The sequence below is a fragment of the Tubulanus polymorphus genome, chromosome 1 (assembly GCF_964204645.1).
Source record: "Tubulanus polymorphus chromosome 1, tnTubPoly1.2, whole genome shotgun sequence".
NCBI lineage: Eukaryota > Metazoa > Nemertea > Palaeonemertea > Tubulaniformes > Tubulanidae > Tubulanus > Tubulanus polymorphus.
This window is the reverse complement of record NC_134025.1, coordinates 4,344,639-4,364,507: the sequence shown is the minus strand read 5'-3', so window position 1 is coordinate 4,364,507 and position 19,869 is coordinate 4,344,639. Positions and strand designations below refer to the sequence as shown.

General features: G+C 36.7%; 3 protein-coding genes across 3 annotated transcripts; all 3 read right to left on the bottom strand.

The window, feature by feature from the left end:
* Positions 1-1,781: 1,781 nt before the first annotated feature.
* LOC141915337 (MAM domain-containing protein 2-like) lies at positions 1,782-2,996 on the bottom strand. The gene is made up of 4 exons (XM_074806831.1): positions 2,869-2,996; positions 2,469-2,594; positions 2,134-2,381; positions 1,782-1,960 (listed from the first exon to the last, which is right to left on the bottom strand). The coding sequence occupies exons 1-4, from the start codon at positions 2,942-2,944 to the stop codon at positions 1,883-1,885; spliced, it is 528 nt and encodes a 175-aa protein (XP_074662932.1). The 5' UTR covers positions 2,945-2,996; the 3' UTR covers positions 1,782-1,882.
* Positions 2,997-4,498: 1,502 nt separating this feature from the next.
* LOC141915271 (MAM domain-containing protein 2-like) lies at positions 4,499-5,890 on the bottom strand. Its single transcript, XM_074806739.1, has 4 exons — positions 5,763-5,890; positions 5,363-5,488; positions 5,028-5,275; positions 4,499-4,855 (listed from the first exon to the last, which is right to left on the bottom strand). Exons 1-4 carry the CDS (start codon positions 5,836-5,838, stop codon positions 4,778-4,780), a joined length of 528 nt encoding a protein of 175 aa, XP_074662840.1. The 5' UTR covers positions 5,839-5,890; the 3' UTR covers positions 4,499-4,777.
* Positions 5,891-9,428: 3,538 nt separating this feature from the next.
* On the bottom strand, positions 9,429-15,887 carry LOC141911925 (cyclic nucleotide-gated channel rod photoreceptor subunit alpha-like). The gene is made up of 20 exons (XM_074803034.1): positions 15,575-15,887; positions 14,841-15,122; positions 14,603-14,674; positions 13,974-14,051; positions 13,639-13,746; positions 13,421-13,526; positions 13,299-13,343; positions 12,881-13,062; positions 12,738-12,802; positions 12,392-12,470; positions 12,030-12,241; positions 11,752-11,848; positions 11,508-11,616; positions 11,379-11,416; positions 11,188-11,300; positions 11,045-11,114; positions 10,904-10,959; positions 10,353-10,534; positions 10,181-10,275; positions 9,429-10,080 (listed from the first exon to the last, which is right to left on the bottom strand). The coding sequence occupies exons 2-20, from the start codon at positions 14,937-14,939 to the stop codon at positions 9,502-9,504; spliced, it is 2,385 nt and encodes a 794-aa protein (XP_074659135.1). The 5' UTR covers positions 14,940-15,122; positions 15,575-15,887; the 3' UTR covers positions 9,429-9,501.
* Positions 15,888-19,869: the final 3,982 nt, after the last annotated feature.

The following is a 19,869-nucleotide window of genomic DNA, read 5'->3' as shown; positions in this document are numbered from 1 at the left end:
CATAAACCATCCGACCTATCTATTTCTATTCCAAAACAATTCATACCGATTGCTTTACAATGATTCACGCATAGCTGTCTTGTGCATACTGAACTAGAAACTCCATCCGTGATGATCGCCATAAATACAGCAGTTTTTACGAGCGATTCCATATCATCGGCTCTGGACTTGGGGACAGTTTGTCGGAAACTAATATCACACTCATTCATTTTATCTGATATAGGAATGAATTATTAAATCATTATTGGAAAGTAGCATTTCAGTAGATCGTTAATCATTGTTAACCCAAATTTACTTTGCCGCACAACAAATTATCAATAACCAATACGATACTAATAACGACAGTGACCAGCTCCGAAACCCTATACCGGTACCTCCAATAATGGACCACAATTAGATCTCAAAGACTTCCATAGTTCCAATAAAAAGAAATCTTGCTTAGAAAATCATGGACATTCGTTTGCTAGTGGTGACATTCGAAATTATATGAAATTTCCATTCAAACTGTCATGATAATTTTTACTATGAATGACGCTGAATACGTAACCAGATACTGTTTTATTATCATATTACCCAAAGAACCGGGTGTTTTTAACCCAGAACTTTTCGATAAACTGGCCATAAATTCAGTAGGAGTATCTGATAATTTTTTATAAGTATTAGGGAATGTGTTAAGCAAAATAAAAAATCGTATCGATCAAATTGAGAATCATTTCTATTCAAAAGTTTGAGAATTTCATTTCTATTAATTTCATCAAATAAAGCACGAAGATTCGCCCGCCACAGTGAGGTCCGATCTCGACCGACTTGTGGTGCCCCTATGTATAACCATAGCGGGAAAACGTGAACTAACATAATACTCGCTTGCCAAAGTTTTTGAATGGCCGTAGTGGACAAACTATTAACCGATTAGTGCGCTGGACTCGCGCTGGAGAAAGTTTTCAGACTCTCAAAAATATATGTGAACCTACACAACTGGCATTCTTTCTAATGAAATTAGTCTGTAATAGAGTAAATTTAGGGATGAGTTTTGATTTAAAAAAAAATAGAATATCGTTATCTACGAAAATATAGAATCATCATTTAAAATTGGGGACGGATAGTATCAATTAGGCTCCAGCTGGGGCCAGTTGCACAGTCGTGACGTAAGTCCAAATCTCCTGGGTTAAAGTTAATACCGGACTATAAAACTGGGCCTAGTGGTCCGTATTGTATAGAAAAGAATATAATGAGAAAATTTATATATTTCGGCGGTAAATATGCGCTATTCTAGTACACAGAAATCCCGCTATCGTTTTCAACGGCAAATGGTAATCATTGCGTGTCCCGACTGTCCTTCCATAGTGGATATCACGTCGACAGTTGACGAAACGAGGTTACTTTTATCACGTGTATTTTTCACATGCGTCACGGTGTTGTGACGTTAAACGAATGGCATTTATACATTTTAGAAACTTGGATAACATCTATCTAAAAAGCATATGCATTATTGATGTGTGTATCACTTCTGTGATATGAGAAATGTATCCTTGCAATTAGTCAACGTCATTGTCATAATAATAACTACAACTGCATCATGGAATTACTGACTTTAAATGGCATGAGTTCATATTTATTAGAAATAACGACTTCGCTTAGAACCTACGACTTCTCGGTTTCAAATTCCAATCACATATAAACTCAATCAGCGAGTAGAGAAAAAGAATAATATGAAATCAATTTCGTAAATAAAGTGATATAAGATGCAATTCAATATTTTGAATGCGCTATCGTGGTATTTCGTATCTATATTCCTCTTTGGTTTTTACCATGGTTATATATTTTAAGTGAAATAATTGATAGATTTTAACATTTTCTTCTGAAACCCATTTCATTGTCATGTTTAACAGTTCGTAAATACGATGTCGTCAAGAGCCATCTCAAAACGGGATCCATAGCCTTTGTACCCAGTGAAGATAATCTGTAATTCAAGGAAAACACGAGAAACTGGATTTTAGTTCAATTAGATGCAAGGAAAAACAATGAAATTACGATTAAGCTGGCCATAGCGACAAAACAGCGAAAAGAGAACGATTTCATGCTTTTGATGATAGAATAACAAGAAAGATCATTTTGGTATAGAGTGAACCTTACCCATTGATTCACCCTAGCAGGTACATCAATATTTGCGCTGGTAAACCATTGATTTCCTTGATTTCCCCAAAGTTTAAAAACTTGAGAACTTCCAATCTTAAGTCTGAGATAAGATGACATTGTAGCCATATCATCGTACATGTGGTACGAGAAGTGCATTTTACATTTGTTTGATGTTGTCGCCAGCATTCTGTAGAGTCTTACATAATAGTTACCATACTGGGACGATTTCAGATATATGTAATAACCTAGATTATAATGAGTAAATAATATGAAGCAATTCAGGAGTTACGAATTGAACTGACTAGGTTGTCACTCAACATAAAAATTCGTACCTCCGCCAGACGTATGATCACCAGACGGCCCTGTGTTTTCCGACGGTGTTTTTCCAATGTAACGTTTCCAGGACCCTGATCCACTAGTTGCCCAAAATCCAAATCCATCTTCGAAGTCTTCCGTTTCTAAATCAATCCGAAAACAATCGACACGCCAGTATCAAAGTATCGACGAATTAGTTATTTCGATAGAGAGTTATTGGATTATCACACAAGACCCACACTAAGTAGACCTGATGAGGATCTTGTGTGATCGGTAAAATCGATCATGTATTTTGTGTATATTGTTTGTTTTTGTTGTGAATACTTATAAAAGCGAGCATATTTCTACGAGTTACGTGTTTTATAGACATTCAAACCGATGTAATGATTCTTAATTTTCAAATGTTACAATTCTTACCGTTCGCAAATTCGGTGCTTACATGGTGACAACATAAACCATCCGACCTATGTATTTCTAATCCAAAACAATTCATACCGATTGCTTTACAATGATTCACGCATAGCTGTCTTGTGCATACTGAACTAGAAACTCCAACCGTGATGATCGCCATAAATACAGCAGTTTTTACGAGCGATTCCATATCATCGGCTCTGGACCTGGACATGGTGACGGAAACTAATATCACACTCATTCATTTTATCTGATATAGGAATGAATCATTAAATCATTATTGGAAAGTAGCAGTAGATCGTTAACCAACGTGAACTCAAATTTACTTTGCCCCACAACAAATTATCAATAACCAATGCGAAACCGATAACGACAGCGACCAGCTCCGAAACCATATACCGGTACCTCCAATAATGGACCACAATTAGATCTCAAAGACATAGTTCCAATAAAAAGAAATCTTGCTTAGAAAATCATGGACATTCGTTTGCTAGTGGTGACTTATTCGAAATTATATGAAATTTCCTTCCAAACTGTGATGATAACTTTTACTATGAATGACGCTGAATACGTAACCAAATACTGTTTTATTATCATATTACCCGAAGAACCGGGTGTTTTTAACCCAGAACTTTTCGATAAACTGGCCATAAATTCAGTAGGAGTATCTGATAATAGTATTAGGGAATGTGTTTAGGAAATAAAAAATCGTATCGATCAAATTGAGAATCATTTCTATTCAAAAGTTTGAGAATTTCATTTCTATTAATTTCATCAAATAAAGCACGATTCGCCCGCCACAGTGAGGTCCGATCTCGACCGTCTTGTAGTGCCCCTACGTATAACCATAGCGGAGAAAATGTGAACTAACATAATACTCGCTTGCCAAAGTCTTTGATGGCCGTAGTGGACAAACTATTAACCGATTAGTGCGCTGGACTCCGAGAAAATTTTCAGACTCTTAAAAATATATGTGAACCTACACAACTGGCATTCTTTATAATAAAATGAGTCTGCAATACAGTAAATCTGGGGATGAGTTTTGCTAAAGAATAGAATATCGTTATCTACGAAAATATAGAATTATCATTTAAAATTTGGCACGGATTAGTATCAATTAGGCTCCAGGGCCCGGTTTTATAGACCTGGGTATTAACTTAAACCCGGGGGTTAACTCAATTCATTTTCCCCTGGGTTAAAGTTAATACCGGACTATAAAACTGTGTCCAGTGGTCCGTATTGTATAGAAAAGAATATAATGAGAAGATTTATATATTTCGGCGGTAAATATGTGCTATTCTAGTACACAGAAATCCCAATATCGTTTTCAACGGCAAATAGTAATCATTGCGGGTTCCGACTGTCCTTCCCTAGTGGATATCACGTTGACAGTTGACGAAACGAGGTTACTTTTATCACGTGTATTTTTCACATGCGTCACGGTGTTGTGACGTTAAACGAATGGCATTTATACATTTCAGAAACCTGGATAACATCTACGTATCTAAAAGCATATGCATTATTTATGTGTGTATCACTTCTGTGATATGAGAAATGTATCCTTGCAATTAGTCAACGTCATTGTCATAATAATAACTACAACTGCATCATGGAATTACTGACTTTAAATGGCATGAGTTCATATTTATTAGAAATAACGACTTCGCTTAGAACCTACGACTTCTCGGTTTCAAATTCCAATCACATATAAACTCAATCAGCGAGTAGAGAAAAAGAATAATATGAAATCAATTTCGTAAATAAAGTGATATAAGATGCAATTCAATATTTCGAATGCGCTATCGTGGTATTTCGTATCTATATTCCTCTTTGGTTTTTACCATGGTTATATATTTTAAGTGAAATAATTGATAGATTTTAACATTTTCTTCTGAAACCCATTTCATTGTCATGTTTAACAGTTCGTAAATACGATGTCGTCAAGAGCCATCTCAAAACGGGATCCATAGCCTTTGTACCCAGTGAAGATAATCTGTAATTCAAGGAAAACACGAGAAACTGGATTTTAGTTCAATTAGATGCAAGGAAAAACAATGAAATTACGATTAAGCTGGCCATAGCGACAAAACAGCGAAAAGAGAACGATTTCATGCTTTTGATGATAGAATAACAAAAATATCATTTTGGTATAGAGTGAACCTTACCCAATTATTCACCCTAGCAGGTACATCAATATTTGCGCTGGTAAACCATTGATTTCCTTGATTTCCCCAAAGTTTAAAAACTTGAGAACTTCCAATCTTAAGTCTGAGATAAGATGACATTGTAGCCATATCATCGTACATGTGGTACGAGAAGTGCATTTTACATTTGTTTGATGTTGTCGCCAGCATTCTGTAGAGTCTTACATAATAGTTACCATACTGGGACGATTTCAGATATATGTAATAACCTAGATTATAATGAGTAAATAATATGAAGCAATTCAGGAGTTACGAATTGAACTGACTAGGTTGTCACTCAACATAAAAATTCGTACCTCCGCCAGACGTATGATCACCAGACGGCCCTGTGTTTTCCGACGGTGTTTTTCCAATGTAACGTTTCCAGGACCCTGATCCACTAGTTGCCCAAAATCCAAATCCATCTTCGAAGTCTTCCGTTTCTAAATCAATCCGAAAACAATCGACACGCCAGTATCAAAGTATCGACGAATTAGTTATTTCGATAGAGAGTTATTGGATTATCACACAAGACCCACACTAAGTAGACCTGATGAGGATCTTGTGTGATCGGTAAAATCGATCATGTATTTTGTGTATATTGTTTGTTTTTGTTGTGAATACTTATAAAAGCGAGCATATTTCTACGAGTTACGTGTTTTATAGACATTCAAACCGATGTAATGATTCTTAATTTTCAAATGTTACAATTCTTACCGTTCGCAAATTCGGTGCTTACATGGTGACAACATAAACCATCCGACCTATGTATTTCTAATCCAAAACAATTCATACCGATTGCTTTACAATGATTCACGCATAGCTGTCTTGTGCATACTGAACTAGAAACTCCAACCGTGATGATCGCCATAAATACAGCAGTTTTTACGAGCGATTCCATATCATCGGCTCTGGACCTGGACATGGTGCCGGAAACTAATATCACACTCATTCATTTTATCTGATATAGGAATGAATCATTAAATCATTATTGGAAAGTAGCAGTAGATCGTTAACCAACGTGAACTCAAATTTACTTTGCCCCACAACAAATTATCAATAACCAATGCGAAACCGATAACGACAGCGACCAGCTCCGAAACCATATACCGGTACCTCCAATAATGGACCACAATTAGATCTCAAAGACATAGTTCCAATAAAAAGAAATCTTGCTTAGAAAATCATGGACATTCGTTTGCTAGTGGTGACTTATTCGAAATTATATGAAATTTCCTTCCAAACTGTGATGATAACTTTTACTATGAATGACGCTGAATACGTAACCAAATACTTTTTTATTATCATATTACCCGAAGAACCGGGTGTTTTTAACCCAGAACTTTTCGATAAACTGGCCATAAATTCAGTAGGAGTATCTGATAATAGTATTAGGGAATGTGTTTAGGAAATAAAAAATCGTATCGATCAAATTGAGAATCATTTCTATTCAAAAGTTTGAGAATTTCATTTCTATTAATTTCATCAAATAAAGCACGATTCGCCCGCCACAGTGAGGTCCGATCTCGACCGTCTTGTAGTGCCCCTACGTATAACCATAGCGGAGAAAATGTGAACTAACATAATACTCGCTTGCCAAAGTCTTTGATGGCCGTAGGGGACAAACTATTAACCGATTAGTGCGCTGGACTCCGAGAAAATTTTCAGACTCTTAAAAATATATGTGAACCTACACAACTGGCATTCTTTATAATAAAATGAGTCTGCAATACAGTAAATCTGGGGATGAGTTTTGCTAAAGAATAGAATATCGTTATCTACGAAAATATAGAATTATCATTTAAAATTTGGCACGGATTAGTATCAATTAGGCTCCAGGGCCCGGTTTTATAGACCTGGGTATTAACTTAAACCCGGGGGTTAACTCAATTCATTTTCCCCTGGGTTAAAGTTAATACCGGACTATAAAACTGTGTCCAGTGGTCCGTATTGTATAGAAAAGAATATAATGAGAAGATTTATATATTTCGGCGGTAAATATGTGCTATTCTAGTACACAGAAATCCCAATATCGTTTTCAACGGCAAATAGTAATCATTGCGGGTTCCGACTGTCCTTCCCTAGTGGATATCACGTTGACAGTTGACGAAACGAGGTTACTTTTATCACGTGTATTTTTCACATGCGTCACGGTGTTGTGACGTTAAACGAATGGCATTTATACATTTCAGAAACCTGGATAACATCTACGTATCTAAAAGCATATGCATTATTTATGTGTGTATCACTTCTGTGATATGAGAAATGTATCCTTGCAATTAGTCAACGTCATTCTCATAATAATAACTACAACTGCATCATGGAATTACTGACTTTTATTGGCATGAGTTCATATTTATTAGAAATAACGACTTCGCTTAGAACCTACGACTTCTCGGTTTCAAATTCCAATCAGCGAGTAGAGAAAAAGAATAATATGAAATCAATTTCGTACATAAAGTGATATAAGATGCAATTCAATATTTCGAATGCATTATCGTCGTATTGCGTATGTTAATTCCTCTTTGGTTTTTACCATAGTTATATATTTTAAGTGAAATAATTGATAAATTTTAACATTTCCTTCTGAAACCCATTTCATTGTGATGTTTAACAGTTCGTAAATACGATGTCGTCAAGAGCCATCTCAAAACGGGATACATAGGTTTTGTACCCAGTGAAGATAATCTGTAATTCAAGGAAAACACAAGAAACTGGATTTTAGTACTTAGTAGATACAAGGAAAAACAATGAAATTACGATTAAGCTGGCCATAGCGACAAAACAGCGAAAAGAGAACGATTTCATGCTTTTGACGATAGAATAACAAGAAAGATCATTTTGGTATAGAGTGAACCTTACCCATTGATTCACCCCAGCAGGTACACCAAAACTTGCGCTGGTAAACCATTGATTTCCTTGATTTCCCCAAAGTTTAAAAACTTGAGAACTTCCAATCGTAAGTCTGAGATAAGATGACATTGTAGTCATATCATCGGACATGTGGTACGAGAAGTGCATTTTACATTTGTTTGATGTTGTCGTCAGCATTCTGTAGAGTCTTACATAACAGTTACCATACCAGGGCGATTTCAGATATATGTAATAACCTAGATTATAATGAGTAAATAATATGAAGCAATTCAAGGAGTTACGAATTGAACTGACTAGGTTGTCACTCAACATAAAAATTCGTACCTCCGCCAGACGTATGATCACCAGACGGCCCTGTGTTTTCCGACGGTGTTTTTCCAATGTAACGTTTCCAGGACCCTGATCCACCTGTTACCCAAAAACCAAATCCATCTTCGAAGTCTTCCGTTTCTGAATCAATCCGAAAACAATTGACACGCCAGTATCAAAGTATCGACAAATTATATAGAGAGTTATTGGATTATCACACAAGACCCACACTAAGTAGACCTGATGAGGATCTGGTGTGATCGGTAAAATCGATCATGTATTTTGTGTAAATTGTTTGTTTGTGTTGTGAATACTTATAAAAGCGAGCATATTTCTACGAGTTACGTGTTTTATAGACATTCAAACCGATGTAATGATTCTTAGTTTTCAAATGTTACAATTCTTACCGTTCGCAAATTCGGTGCTTACATGGTGACAACATAAACCATCCGACCTATCTATTTCTATTCCAAAACAATTCATACCGATTGCTTTACAATGATTCACGCATAGCTGTCTTGTGCAAACTGAACTAGAAACTCCATCCGTGATGATCGCCATAAATACAGCAGTTTTTACGAGCGATTCCATATCATCGGCTCTGGACTTGTGGACAGTGTGTCGGAAACTAAGATCGCTCGCATTTAGGTAATATAGCGATAAATTATTTAATTCTAACTGCTAATTGCTAATGGAAGGCAATGTTCATAAGTAGCATTTCAGTTGTCCGTTTATCATTGTAAATCAAATTCATGGAAGCGTAATGGGGGCATCATTTATAAGGAAAATTTGATTTCATGTCAAGTCATATTTTGATATCGGCATAACTATTTTCTAATCGTAAATGAATCTGTGTTGAGATATAACTCGAAATGAAAAAAAATTCCTATTTTTCCATCTCAATAACTAATACGACACAAACAACGATCGTGAAAACCTCGAAACCCCATAGCAGTACTACACCTCAAAGTGTTGGACCTCAATTAGATCTTGAAACAAGAAAAGAAATCTTGCGCATTTCTTTAATAGTCGTGATGTGACAGCTATGTATCATAAAGCAAATTCAAATGAAATTTCCTTTCAAACCTGCATCAATACAACTTTGAGCTACGCTGAATTAGTAACCGTTTGATGATTTATTATGCGTCGTTCGTGTAAAAATATTCCATTTCGACAGATTAATACTCATTTGTCCATCATAATGGTTAAATATCCACTTAAATCGAATACACTGGATAAAGATTTAATCATTTTTCCGATATATTATGAATAATCATCTATCATCCGTGTCGTCATCATCGGAAGAGTTTTCAGTCGAACTGAAGTCGTCACTATACTTGGAGGTATCACTGTACAAATTGACATCGTTCGCTAATCTTTCCAGATCCGCTAAAATGTTCGGAACAACCTTTTCATTTTCTTCACGATTATCGAGTTCATCGTCAATCTCAAGATCATCGTCATCGTCATCCTTTTCGATAATCAAGTTAGATACTTCCTGTTCTACGACACCGTTAATACTGATTCCGGGCACTACCACGTGACTGAGACTATGTATCTTATCCCGCGGGGAATTGTGAGAATTAGAACTTTCAGTACTTTCACTGCGCTGCTGCCTTCGCATTTTACGCGAATGGCTCGCTCCGTTTGTGTCTGCGGGTAGAAAACTATCAGAACTATTTGGTTCTTTATGTTTCCGATGCCTCAGCGATATTCCATTGCACTTTTTGCGAGACTGTAATTTCACACGTTCCTCGGGACTTGCCAGAATTAACTCAAGTTCGTTCACTCGACGAATTGCGTGACGTAATTCTACATCTCGTTTTCTTAATTTCTCTTGTAAACCGTCGCACTAAAATTACGAGATACACATCAACATTATTATTATATATGCATCCGGTTATAGTTACCGAAATAAGATTACAAACTCTGTCGAAAATCTCCATACCGACCTTTTCAGCTAACTGTTGAATGCGATATTTTGTCGATTGACTATCGAAACTTCTCAATTCTCGTATCACATGTCGCAATTCAGACATTTCTTTTCCTGTGAAATAATTGATTCGTTATGAATCACTATTCTCTTTTTAACTAATTCATTTCTTGAAACACGAGATCAATTACCAACGTCGACTTTTCCTCCTTTAACGAGGCGTTGAAAATCATTTGATTTGATGAGTTGCATCAGTTGGTCCTTCTTCTTGTTTGAAGAAGGAGGCTCGGTATTAGCAGAGGGTACAGTAGCTCCCTGTGAATCACTCGACTCGACTGTACTCGTGCGACGAACCTCTCGATTTTTCTCCATCCTGTTTACCGATAATGAGATGATATCATATCAAAATGAAGCATGAGACGAGAAAATACACAATATCCGTGTATGATGATAACGAGAGAAATCCCACAATAAATTCAGCCAAAAATGAAAAGTTCTATATAAAGATGATTATATTTCGAGCAACCTTTCGGCTAAATGCTATTAGCCATCATCAGTACTTAATATAGAACTTTTCATTTTTGGCTGAATTTATTGTGGGATTTCTCTCGTTTTTATGAACCATGTCTGATCATTTTAAATCTAAGTGATTATTGAAATGAGAGGGTGGTATCATTAAGATGCCTGTTTACTCGATTTACTCAATTTGCCCATAACCCTCTTGTAATGTATATATATGTACCTCTCTCGAGCTTGTGCTTCTAATATTTGTTTTGCATCAGGATACTCGACAAGGGCCTAGAAAATTCAAAATCAAGAATTTAGAAATTGTACTGAAAACAGTCGATAGTGTATTAATCGAATATACACATGTGATACTTACACTCATCAAATCCCGTCTAGACAGAACCAATAGTTCGGAATATCCAACAGATCTCACATCAGCTGTTCGTCTACAAAATAATCCCGTTCATTAAGATGCTTTTATTTGATAGATTTTGCGTTAGTTGATGAAAGAGCACATACTTATTCTGTCCAGAATCCAATTTAAGCAAACTAATCTCCCCGAAATAATTTCCTTCCGATAAACTGGCAACTACCATCTTTCCTCCCGGTGCGGTCGAGTTGTTAACGAGGATCTTCAATGAAACGAATGTTAGATCATATGGTTAGATCGAATTTATGAAATTCATACCGAACAATTCCGGTTCGCGTACCTCTACTTTGCCGTGATTAATTATATACATTTCTCTCCCTGAAACGAAGTATAAACTATATATAGGCCTACGCAGTCATGATTTGCTACGAGAAAAAGTCTTCAAAAATGTCCTTTAAAAACTATCTACCGATTTCTCCAGTTCTACAAATGTAATCACCAGGTGAATAAATCTGAGCTCGTAATTTCAGCACGAGTTCGTGTAATAAACCGATTTCACACTCTTCGAAAATCTTCACCTTAAAAACATCATACGCAATCATTACTATTCAGAGGGTGGACTTAGAGCGCTCGGAAAATAGTGACGATCGCGTGAGAATGACATTAGCTTTTAACGATGATATAACAATAGGCTATCAGCGAAATAGCGGTACCTTCTTAAGAGTCTCGAGATGGACGTGTATAGCTATTTCTGTCCGAATTCTCTCTGGCAACATTTCAAGCATAGATATTTCATCCATCGCCTGAGTTCTACAAACAAACACCCAAATACGATTGTATATAGACTACGCCTCAAAAATTCATTCTAAATAATTCATGTTAGATTTTCAGTATATGTATGTATCTTCAACAGTAGGTTCATTAAAATACGTTCACGGGTAATTTAAATTATTCACGTATGTTCAGCGGCTGTGGTTGTGTCGAGGCATACCTCGACCAGGAATAATCGGCCCATCGTTTGACTCGGTTCTGCAATACTTCTGGTACTCGTCTATGATTCATATAGAATTTTATCTGGTCCATCCTCGACTGAAACTCTTGACGGGCAGCGTTCATATTGCTGATGACGTCGCCAACGTTACCCACAACGGCGGCGAAAACGAAAACGCCGATGAGGAACGTAACACCAGTGAAGATATATTCCTGAAAGTAGTCGTTGAGCGGTTGATGTTCTAATGTGTCGGAAATAAGTGTCTACTTCATCACGTCAAATAAAGTGTCGGGCACTCAAAGAATCCAATCCCAATATCAAAACAGTCAACGATAACCTAACTAAACAATATAGATACTCACTATTGTAGTGACAGGTACATTAGTACCACCGATGGTAGTAAGGGTCATAGTTGCCCAATAAAGAGTTCGTATATACGTGCTGAAACAGAAAAACAAAAACTTACAAGATCAGTCGTTGGACCAGCAGTCTCCCCGATCGTCGTCAAAGTCATCATTGCCCAGTAGATACATAACACGTATTTTCTGCAAATATATAATGGGCAGATTTACGTGTTATATAAGCATGAACAATGTCGTTATGCAAGTACATTGCACTCCGAAATTCCGAAAATTTTCTTCTGAATTTTGAATCAGAACTTATTTTGACAGACACCATGGACTATGATGTTTGATTATTTCGCCCTACCTTCTGAATACCAGGTCTTCTGTTTTATTAGGGTACACCCAATCATTGCTGCCCAATCCTTCGTACTGCAAGAGAAGGCAAATAATCCGAGGTAATCGCTTGGAGCTCATCTAATCGTAAGAAGCGATGAAGAGTTCACTTACAAGCGATACCATATAATAAAAACAAGCTATCCAGTGAATGACCAAAGTTAGATACATTGACAGTTTCATCGCTCTGATTATATTAGGGTTACTTGTGCGACTGTCTGAAATATCGAAAAATCTACCGACAGTAGACACCTTCAGCAGTCTTGGAATTCGGACAATTGGTATATAGACATCAGCTATGAAAAAAAGAGAATTAAAAGCGTGATTATGACAGATATGAAATCCTCGAGAAAAATAAGACTCTTGTCCAGGGTTTTCAAATTTCAAAATATCATTGAGAGAAGTTGACACCCACTTTATAAATGCGCTCAAGGTTTGAGAGGTCGGAGTTTGTATAATACTACTTTCCCGCCTAAACAGATGTTCACATAATGATAATTTTAGTAAATATGATTCATAATATTCAACTTACATCCATCGATATCCCCAATATCCATGATAGCAGTATCTGTAAACCCTATAATACAAGTTAAAAGAATGTCATGCCATATTTCTATTCAACATTTTTGTGTGAAAGGATGGTTTTACACTGACTTGCGACGAAAGTAGCTAGGGTTCCTACTGGTGCAATGGCGATCATATCTTGTATGAATTCCGGTTTCCGCCTGTAGTTCCGACTTAATTTCACCGGATCGAGCACCTGAACGAAATAAGAACCATTTTTCGATACACGGACAATGTACAATCTTTACGTATTCCAGCATTTTGAAATACGGCATAAGCCAATATCAATATTACTGCGGTTATCTTACCAAAATTCCGTTTTCCAGGTAAGCAGTACGCAACTGAACGAAGACATCGGCAAGGTAGAATAGATCGCAAACCAAGTCGAAGAAGTTAAACATTCTTTGGTTTACAAGCTGAAAAACCAAAAAAAGCACGATGACGTATTTTTCACGACTTTTAATACGAGGGGGAACATCAACTTTCAATAGTCTCAAATAAGTGTCACTTGTGATGATATTATTATTCCTTAAGTAAGACTACTTATGTCATATAAACTACATGAATTCATAATGTATGCTGGCCTTAATACACGTGGTACTCAATTATTTGCGCTATTTGATATAAATTTGTTGGAGCTTACATCTTCGCGCATTTCTGGAAAAGCAATTCTTAGTATGATCATCCAACAGTTATACATCACCGTCAAAGTAACAAGTCCCTGAAAGCACAGTAGAAATCTGGTAATGGAATATACCAGGTGTACACAGAATTGAAATTTCATAAAGGGCGTATTGATTTTTCATCATCATTCTTGTTTCTAATTAATATTTCATAAGGCGCAAAAATATTTTCTAGCTGCGATGTGTACTCGAAACGGGAATCTAATGCAACTATGTATTCAATAAGAATCAATACAATAATAGTTCAGCTGTTTTAAATGCTTATCTCAATTATTGAATATTGAAAAACATGTTGTTTGAATGTAGTATGTATAATCCATGCGACTTGCCGATACCTCGCAAATCTAATTACATATATTTCACAATGTAGTATGATGATGTGTTACGTTTCATCGAAAATAAATTTCATAAGTTAGGACTGTTTTTAGATTAATCGAACATTCAACGGAGCCAGAAGAAAAACAGAAAATGCTGTGATTTGTGAAACAAATGGGAGCTGGGGATTCGAAATCGAATCAAATCGTCTTATCAACGGGAACAAAAGTCGAAGTCGAATTTCCATTCCCAACACCTATGTACACGTACTTACCATCCAGTAGTACGAAATATTACCGTCTGGGTCGAAAACAAATTCACTTGATTCTATTTCAAAATCCTCCTCCTACAAAAGACTGAGTAATTACAATCCCTATTCAGTTATAAAAATCTTCATTTCAGGTAGAAATTATACGTGAACTGCGTATCATTCAGTGAAATTATACTCCATGTGTTTGAGATGGAATCGCATTTATTATTTGGAGCTATAAATTTTATAGATTCACGTTTACCTGTCTTGAACGATTTAGAATGTCATCATCATCATCTGATTCAATCTCCTCTATTTGTTTAATAGCTTCCGTAGAAATATCTTTAGTTGTTTTATCCATCTTTGATTCGGCTTTATCTACATTATCGTTATCAACATCTGCATTATGAGAGATTTCTCCCGATTTCTCACTCGAAAGTGATTTGGCTAGAATATTTCGTTCTACTTTTACCGATGAGACTTCATTATCCAGTGGAATATTACATTTATCGCCTATGAGTGCAGTTGTGTCCAGTTTTGGTACCTGTAACGACGCGGACATCGTCATCATATCATATGTATACAAAATTACAAAATAGGTATGTTTTTGATATATCATCCTGGTTTGTATTGAAATAATTACATATTTCTAAATCAAATCGTTTGTAAGATCCCGCAGCAAATAATCATTCAGTTGGCGAACAATCAACTGAGGATATCCAGCTATTCGGTTTAGTTGAATATCATCAACAACCCGGATGATAGATTGTATACATAAGAGTGTTAATTAGAAAGCGGGATAAAAAAAAAACTCTCCCCATAAGCGCTTTGGTGAGAATTTTGAAGAGTGTAGGAGATTCCTGACAAGCTGCCCTGACAAGGTGAGAGTCAAGCTCTCTTTTGAGCTGCAGTAGAATACCTAATAGAAATGATGAACGAACGACTAATAAAGAAATGCTGCATCATGTACTAATATGCTGATTTGACGTTACTAACTTCGTTGGTTGCTGATTCGTAAGGGCCACGTTCCGATGTAGTCCGAGACGTATCATTATGATTGCTAATTGATCGAGTGGTTTGAGTCAAATCCTTTGTTTCAGTTCCAGTTGATTCCGATTCGGTGTCTGTCGTGGGAGGTTGTACGCGAACTTCGGGAATTTCGAATTTTGGCGGAGGTCTTTGCGTCTGTTCGATAGAACGACTGTTTTTACGATCTGGCCATTTCGTCGTTGATATAGAAGAATGCGAAGCGGACAGATTTATTGAGTCAAAATTCAATGATTTACGACGTACATCAGGCTCTGATGTGGATCCCCTCCCTAGTTCGCTGTCATGATGATCATCGCGCAATAAATTGCCCGTTGATTCTAAATCTCGTTTACTGGTTCTGATTCGCTGATACGGATTCGGACCCGGTTCTGATATCGAGCGACTGGACTTAACAGCGCGTTTATTCCTGCCTTGTGGTCTAGAAGATACCTCGTCATCGGCGAAACCTGTCGCAGAGACGGCTGCTACAGTTCGAGTACGATTCACGGAACTTCTTTTTAACTCCCGTAGGCTGTGATCTCGCTTACGAACACCTGTATATTTACGACGTTCGGGTGAATGTTGGCGATGTTTTTGCCGCGTTGGAATCGTTCCTTGAGGTTTGAAGAGTTCGGTATCACTCGATCCACGGAACACACCGAGGCGACTGAAATGAGAAACATTCTACATGTTGAAATGGTGGAAATTGCATATTGTCAAAGCACCTGTTAACAAGTATTCGACAAGGGATCAATATTTGCCGTCCCAGGACAGGTTTTCCTCTTCTTAAAACAATAGAAAGCGAGATGAAAAATACTTACAATGGTGAAGTACCAGAAACACTCTTTCGGCATGTGCAAATGTTCATGACGATATTCACAAATGATATCAGATGAAATGGTTGAACATTACGACACCCAGTCCTAAGTAGGCTAGCATATTCTAATGATTTTCATTTCGGAGAAAATATACGTATAGGCCTTATAAGTGAAATTCTACATAAGAAGCTTTAAACGAGCACATCTGGTCGTTAGAGGAAATTTGTTATAGCTCAGGGATTGTCCGCTAGCTAACGAGCTACTGTAGTGGGAATCTTGTAACTGATAATGTTCGAAATTAGATTATTATTTTACCGACGTTTCCTTCGAAAAAAAGGGTTTACGTATAATTAACTTAAACTGCAGGACAGAGAGAAATGCAGGTACTGCTCTCCCGGCCCAAGGGTGTGTGATATATTAGATTAGCAAAATTAATACCTTACCTGGTTCTCCCAAATTCGTCGCTTTCCGTCGGCATCTGAAATAATTAGAAAATGTATAGACTTTCACAATCATTTCAATAGATCTCTGGACTACATCATGAAATACTGATATTTCATCCGATTATCCTAATGATAATGAGTCGTGTTATGAATGATAAAATCAGTTTTTATCTTGTTTGTATTCGTGATTGAAAAACACGTATCGAGGACGAAATTGAATAGTATCGTGCATTGACAATATCATCGTCCCCACATTCAAAACTAGCAACAACACTAACCAACGACAAACACAACCTTCTTCAAAAAGACTGAACGACGATCTTCATCATTATCGACCCGTCTCAGCAATCTTAGACAATCCACGAAACGGGAAGTGGAAAGAGAAGTAGACAGTAATGGATATTATGGTATTCAGGCAGAACCGGATAATTTCACAAGGGTCATAAAACCAATCATGCCAGATTGACTGAATGGCTGAATTTAATTTGACTTGATCCCATGACGAACTTCAATCCTTCGATTCCATCGGACCTTGGAGTAATCAGGCTGATTATTCCAAGATCGGAGGAACCAATTTGTCGAATCGATCGATATTTTGAGGAGTGATTCTGGCTTTTAGATTATCATTGACTGAGTTTTATAGACATTTGACCCTAACAGGCGATGGAGTGACACACTAGTCGTTACGGTGTCGTGGGTACTCTGATATCTCCCTCCTTACGACCAAATCTAGAATTATTGCCTAAAGATGCTGATCATTTAGAATTCTAAAATCATAGCAATCATTGTGACTATACTAAACACTTTCCTCTCACTAGTTTCTACCACGATAACGGTTAGAACTTATAGCCCTACGTAATTAGGAAATTGCGTTATGCAGTCCGGTCATATAACAAAGCGATTTATTAAAAACAGAAATAAGCTCTAAATTGTTCTCCTCCTTAATCAAAACCGGGTGATATAAATGTTTCCAATAACGCCAATCACAGCTCCAGTATATATGAGTTCATATGTTACAACACTACAGAATTTTTTCTACTTGAAACGAAATTTCTAATTGACACTCCACACATATTTAATGTAAAATCATGAACGTATAAAATTGAAATAGGAATATAATTACATCCATTTGGCACAGATTGAGTATTTAGTTATTCTCACCAACTAGCACACGTCATAAATAATCAATTATCTACCGCCCAACTATTGACAAATGATTCATCATTAATAAATGAGCTTCCGATTCGAAAATCGGTGGTACATTGTAAAAGAAGATCAAATAATGTCGACGAAAGAACACGTTTGAAAACCAGCGATCTTTTTACAGGAGGTATACTGCGCAGATCCCTGTCGTCACAGGTGATAAACAGAACTAAGATCTTCTGTAAAACCAATTTGTAAATCTGTAAAATCTTCTGTACATCCGTAATGTCAGATTGCGTCAAATTCATCTATTCGTTGTTGACGTTTATCTTCCGACCCCCGCTGATCGTGTATTAGCCACAATCGTATTTCGTTGCACAAGCAGCTGCTTTGAATTCCGTTATGAATTCTACAAATTTCACAATATGGCGTTTATCAAATGAATTGTTACATGCAAACATATAATGTATGTAAATATATTTGCATAGGTGGCTATTACTTAAACCAATCATTCGTTTAAGACCAAAGCTGTAGTTATTCATTTTGAACTAACGTTTAACGTTGAAACTTGTAAAATCCGAATAGTGAAAAGTTACGGTATACGTGAAAATAAAAATGACTCGAAACAGATGCTGTGATGTTATCGTGAATATTTTCAATTGTGCGAGGAAATTCGTTGTCTGTAATTAGTTAATCGTTAATTCTTACCGCTTTCGACGGCGACGACATCCGAGCAAAACAGCATAAACGCATTGTGACATCACGTGTTCCCAGCCGTCAACTGTGAATGCGTTAGGTTTGCTAAAGGTAGAAGGTGCTATTGATTTGACCAACAGCTGCTGTACCTCTGAGCAGTCCAGACTCGAGTTGATTAACTCATTTACGTCGGAATCCATTGGGTATAACTAATTATATTTATCAGCTAGGAGAGACGAAGTTAAGTAAAACCAGCTAATGTGACATGTTTCCCCTATTCGATAAAACACGGTGATCGTTACGCTTGGAGGTTACACGCGCGAACTTGTGGAAGTAACGTGGATAAATGAGACTAAAATCGCGTTCTCCAGGCACGTGTTCAATCATTGATTCATATCTCATTAATAAGCTGTATCGGGTCGAGACCAAAAACTGACATCTTTTCTTTTCCCAGTTGTATCAATTATGTGGACTACGGTGTTTTAGTAATTGGGGAATGAGTAAATCGAGGAAAATGATGAGCGAAATTCTGATATAAGACAACTATCCCGTGAATGATGTAGTATGCCCGGATTCTGAAGTGTTAATTCGAATATGTAAAATACTAATTCTAAATGATTTTATAATATCGTGATAAATCATTTTAAATCAGTTCGTGTATTATCAATCTTTTCTTATACGATATTGGAAAATAATAAAGTATCCAGTATGATATGTTCATGACCACATCGTGGGATTGAATGCTGTAATGACGGCGTGTATAAAAACATTAGAAACTGCATTGACATGATCGCATTAACTAGACAACAAAGCTTTGAGTTATTCTAGTAAATATTCGAGCTACTGTGATGAATACATCGAACCGACCATATATGATAGATTCGTGCAACTAACGACAAGAGGTGGGACTCGATGTTTTGAATTTCGTGGCTCCTTCAGGAGGTAAGAACGCTGCCACAGCTTCACCCCATGTGTGGCCTGAGTAAATAGTGCTAACCTCTCCAGTCACATTGTACCATACAATGTATATTTCTAATTTCATCGTCCCGATTAACATTGCACTTGAGTGTGAAATTTGAAAATTGAGTTGTCAAATGATTGATTTTAGCTAACGGTTAGCTGAAACTGGCGTAGACATAAAATGTAGTAGTACTGGGGTATA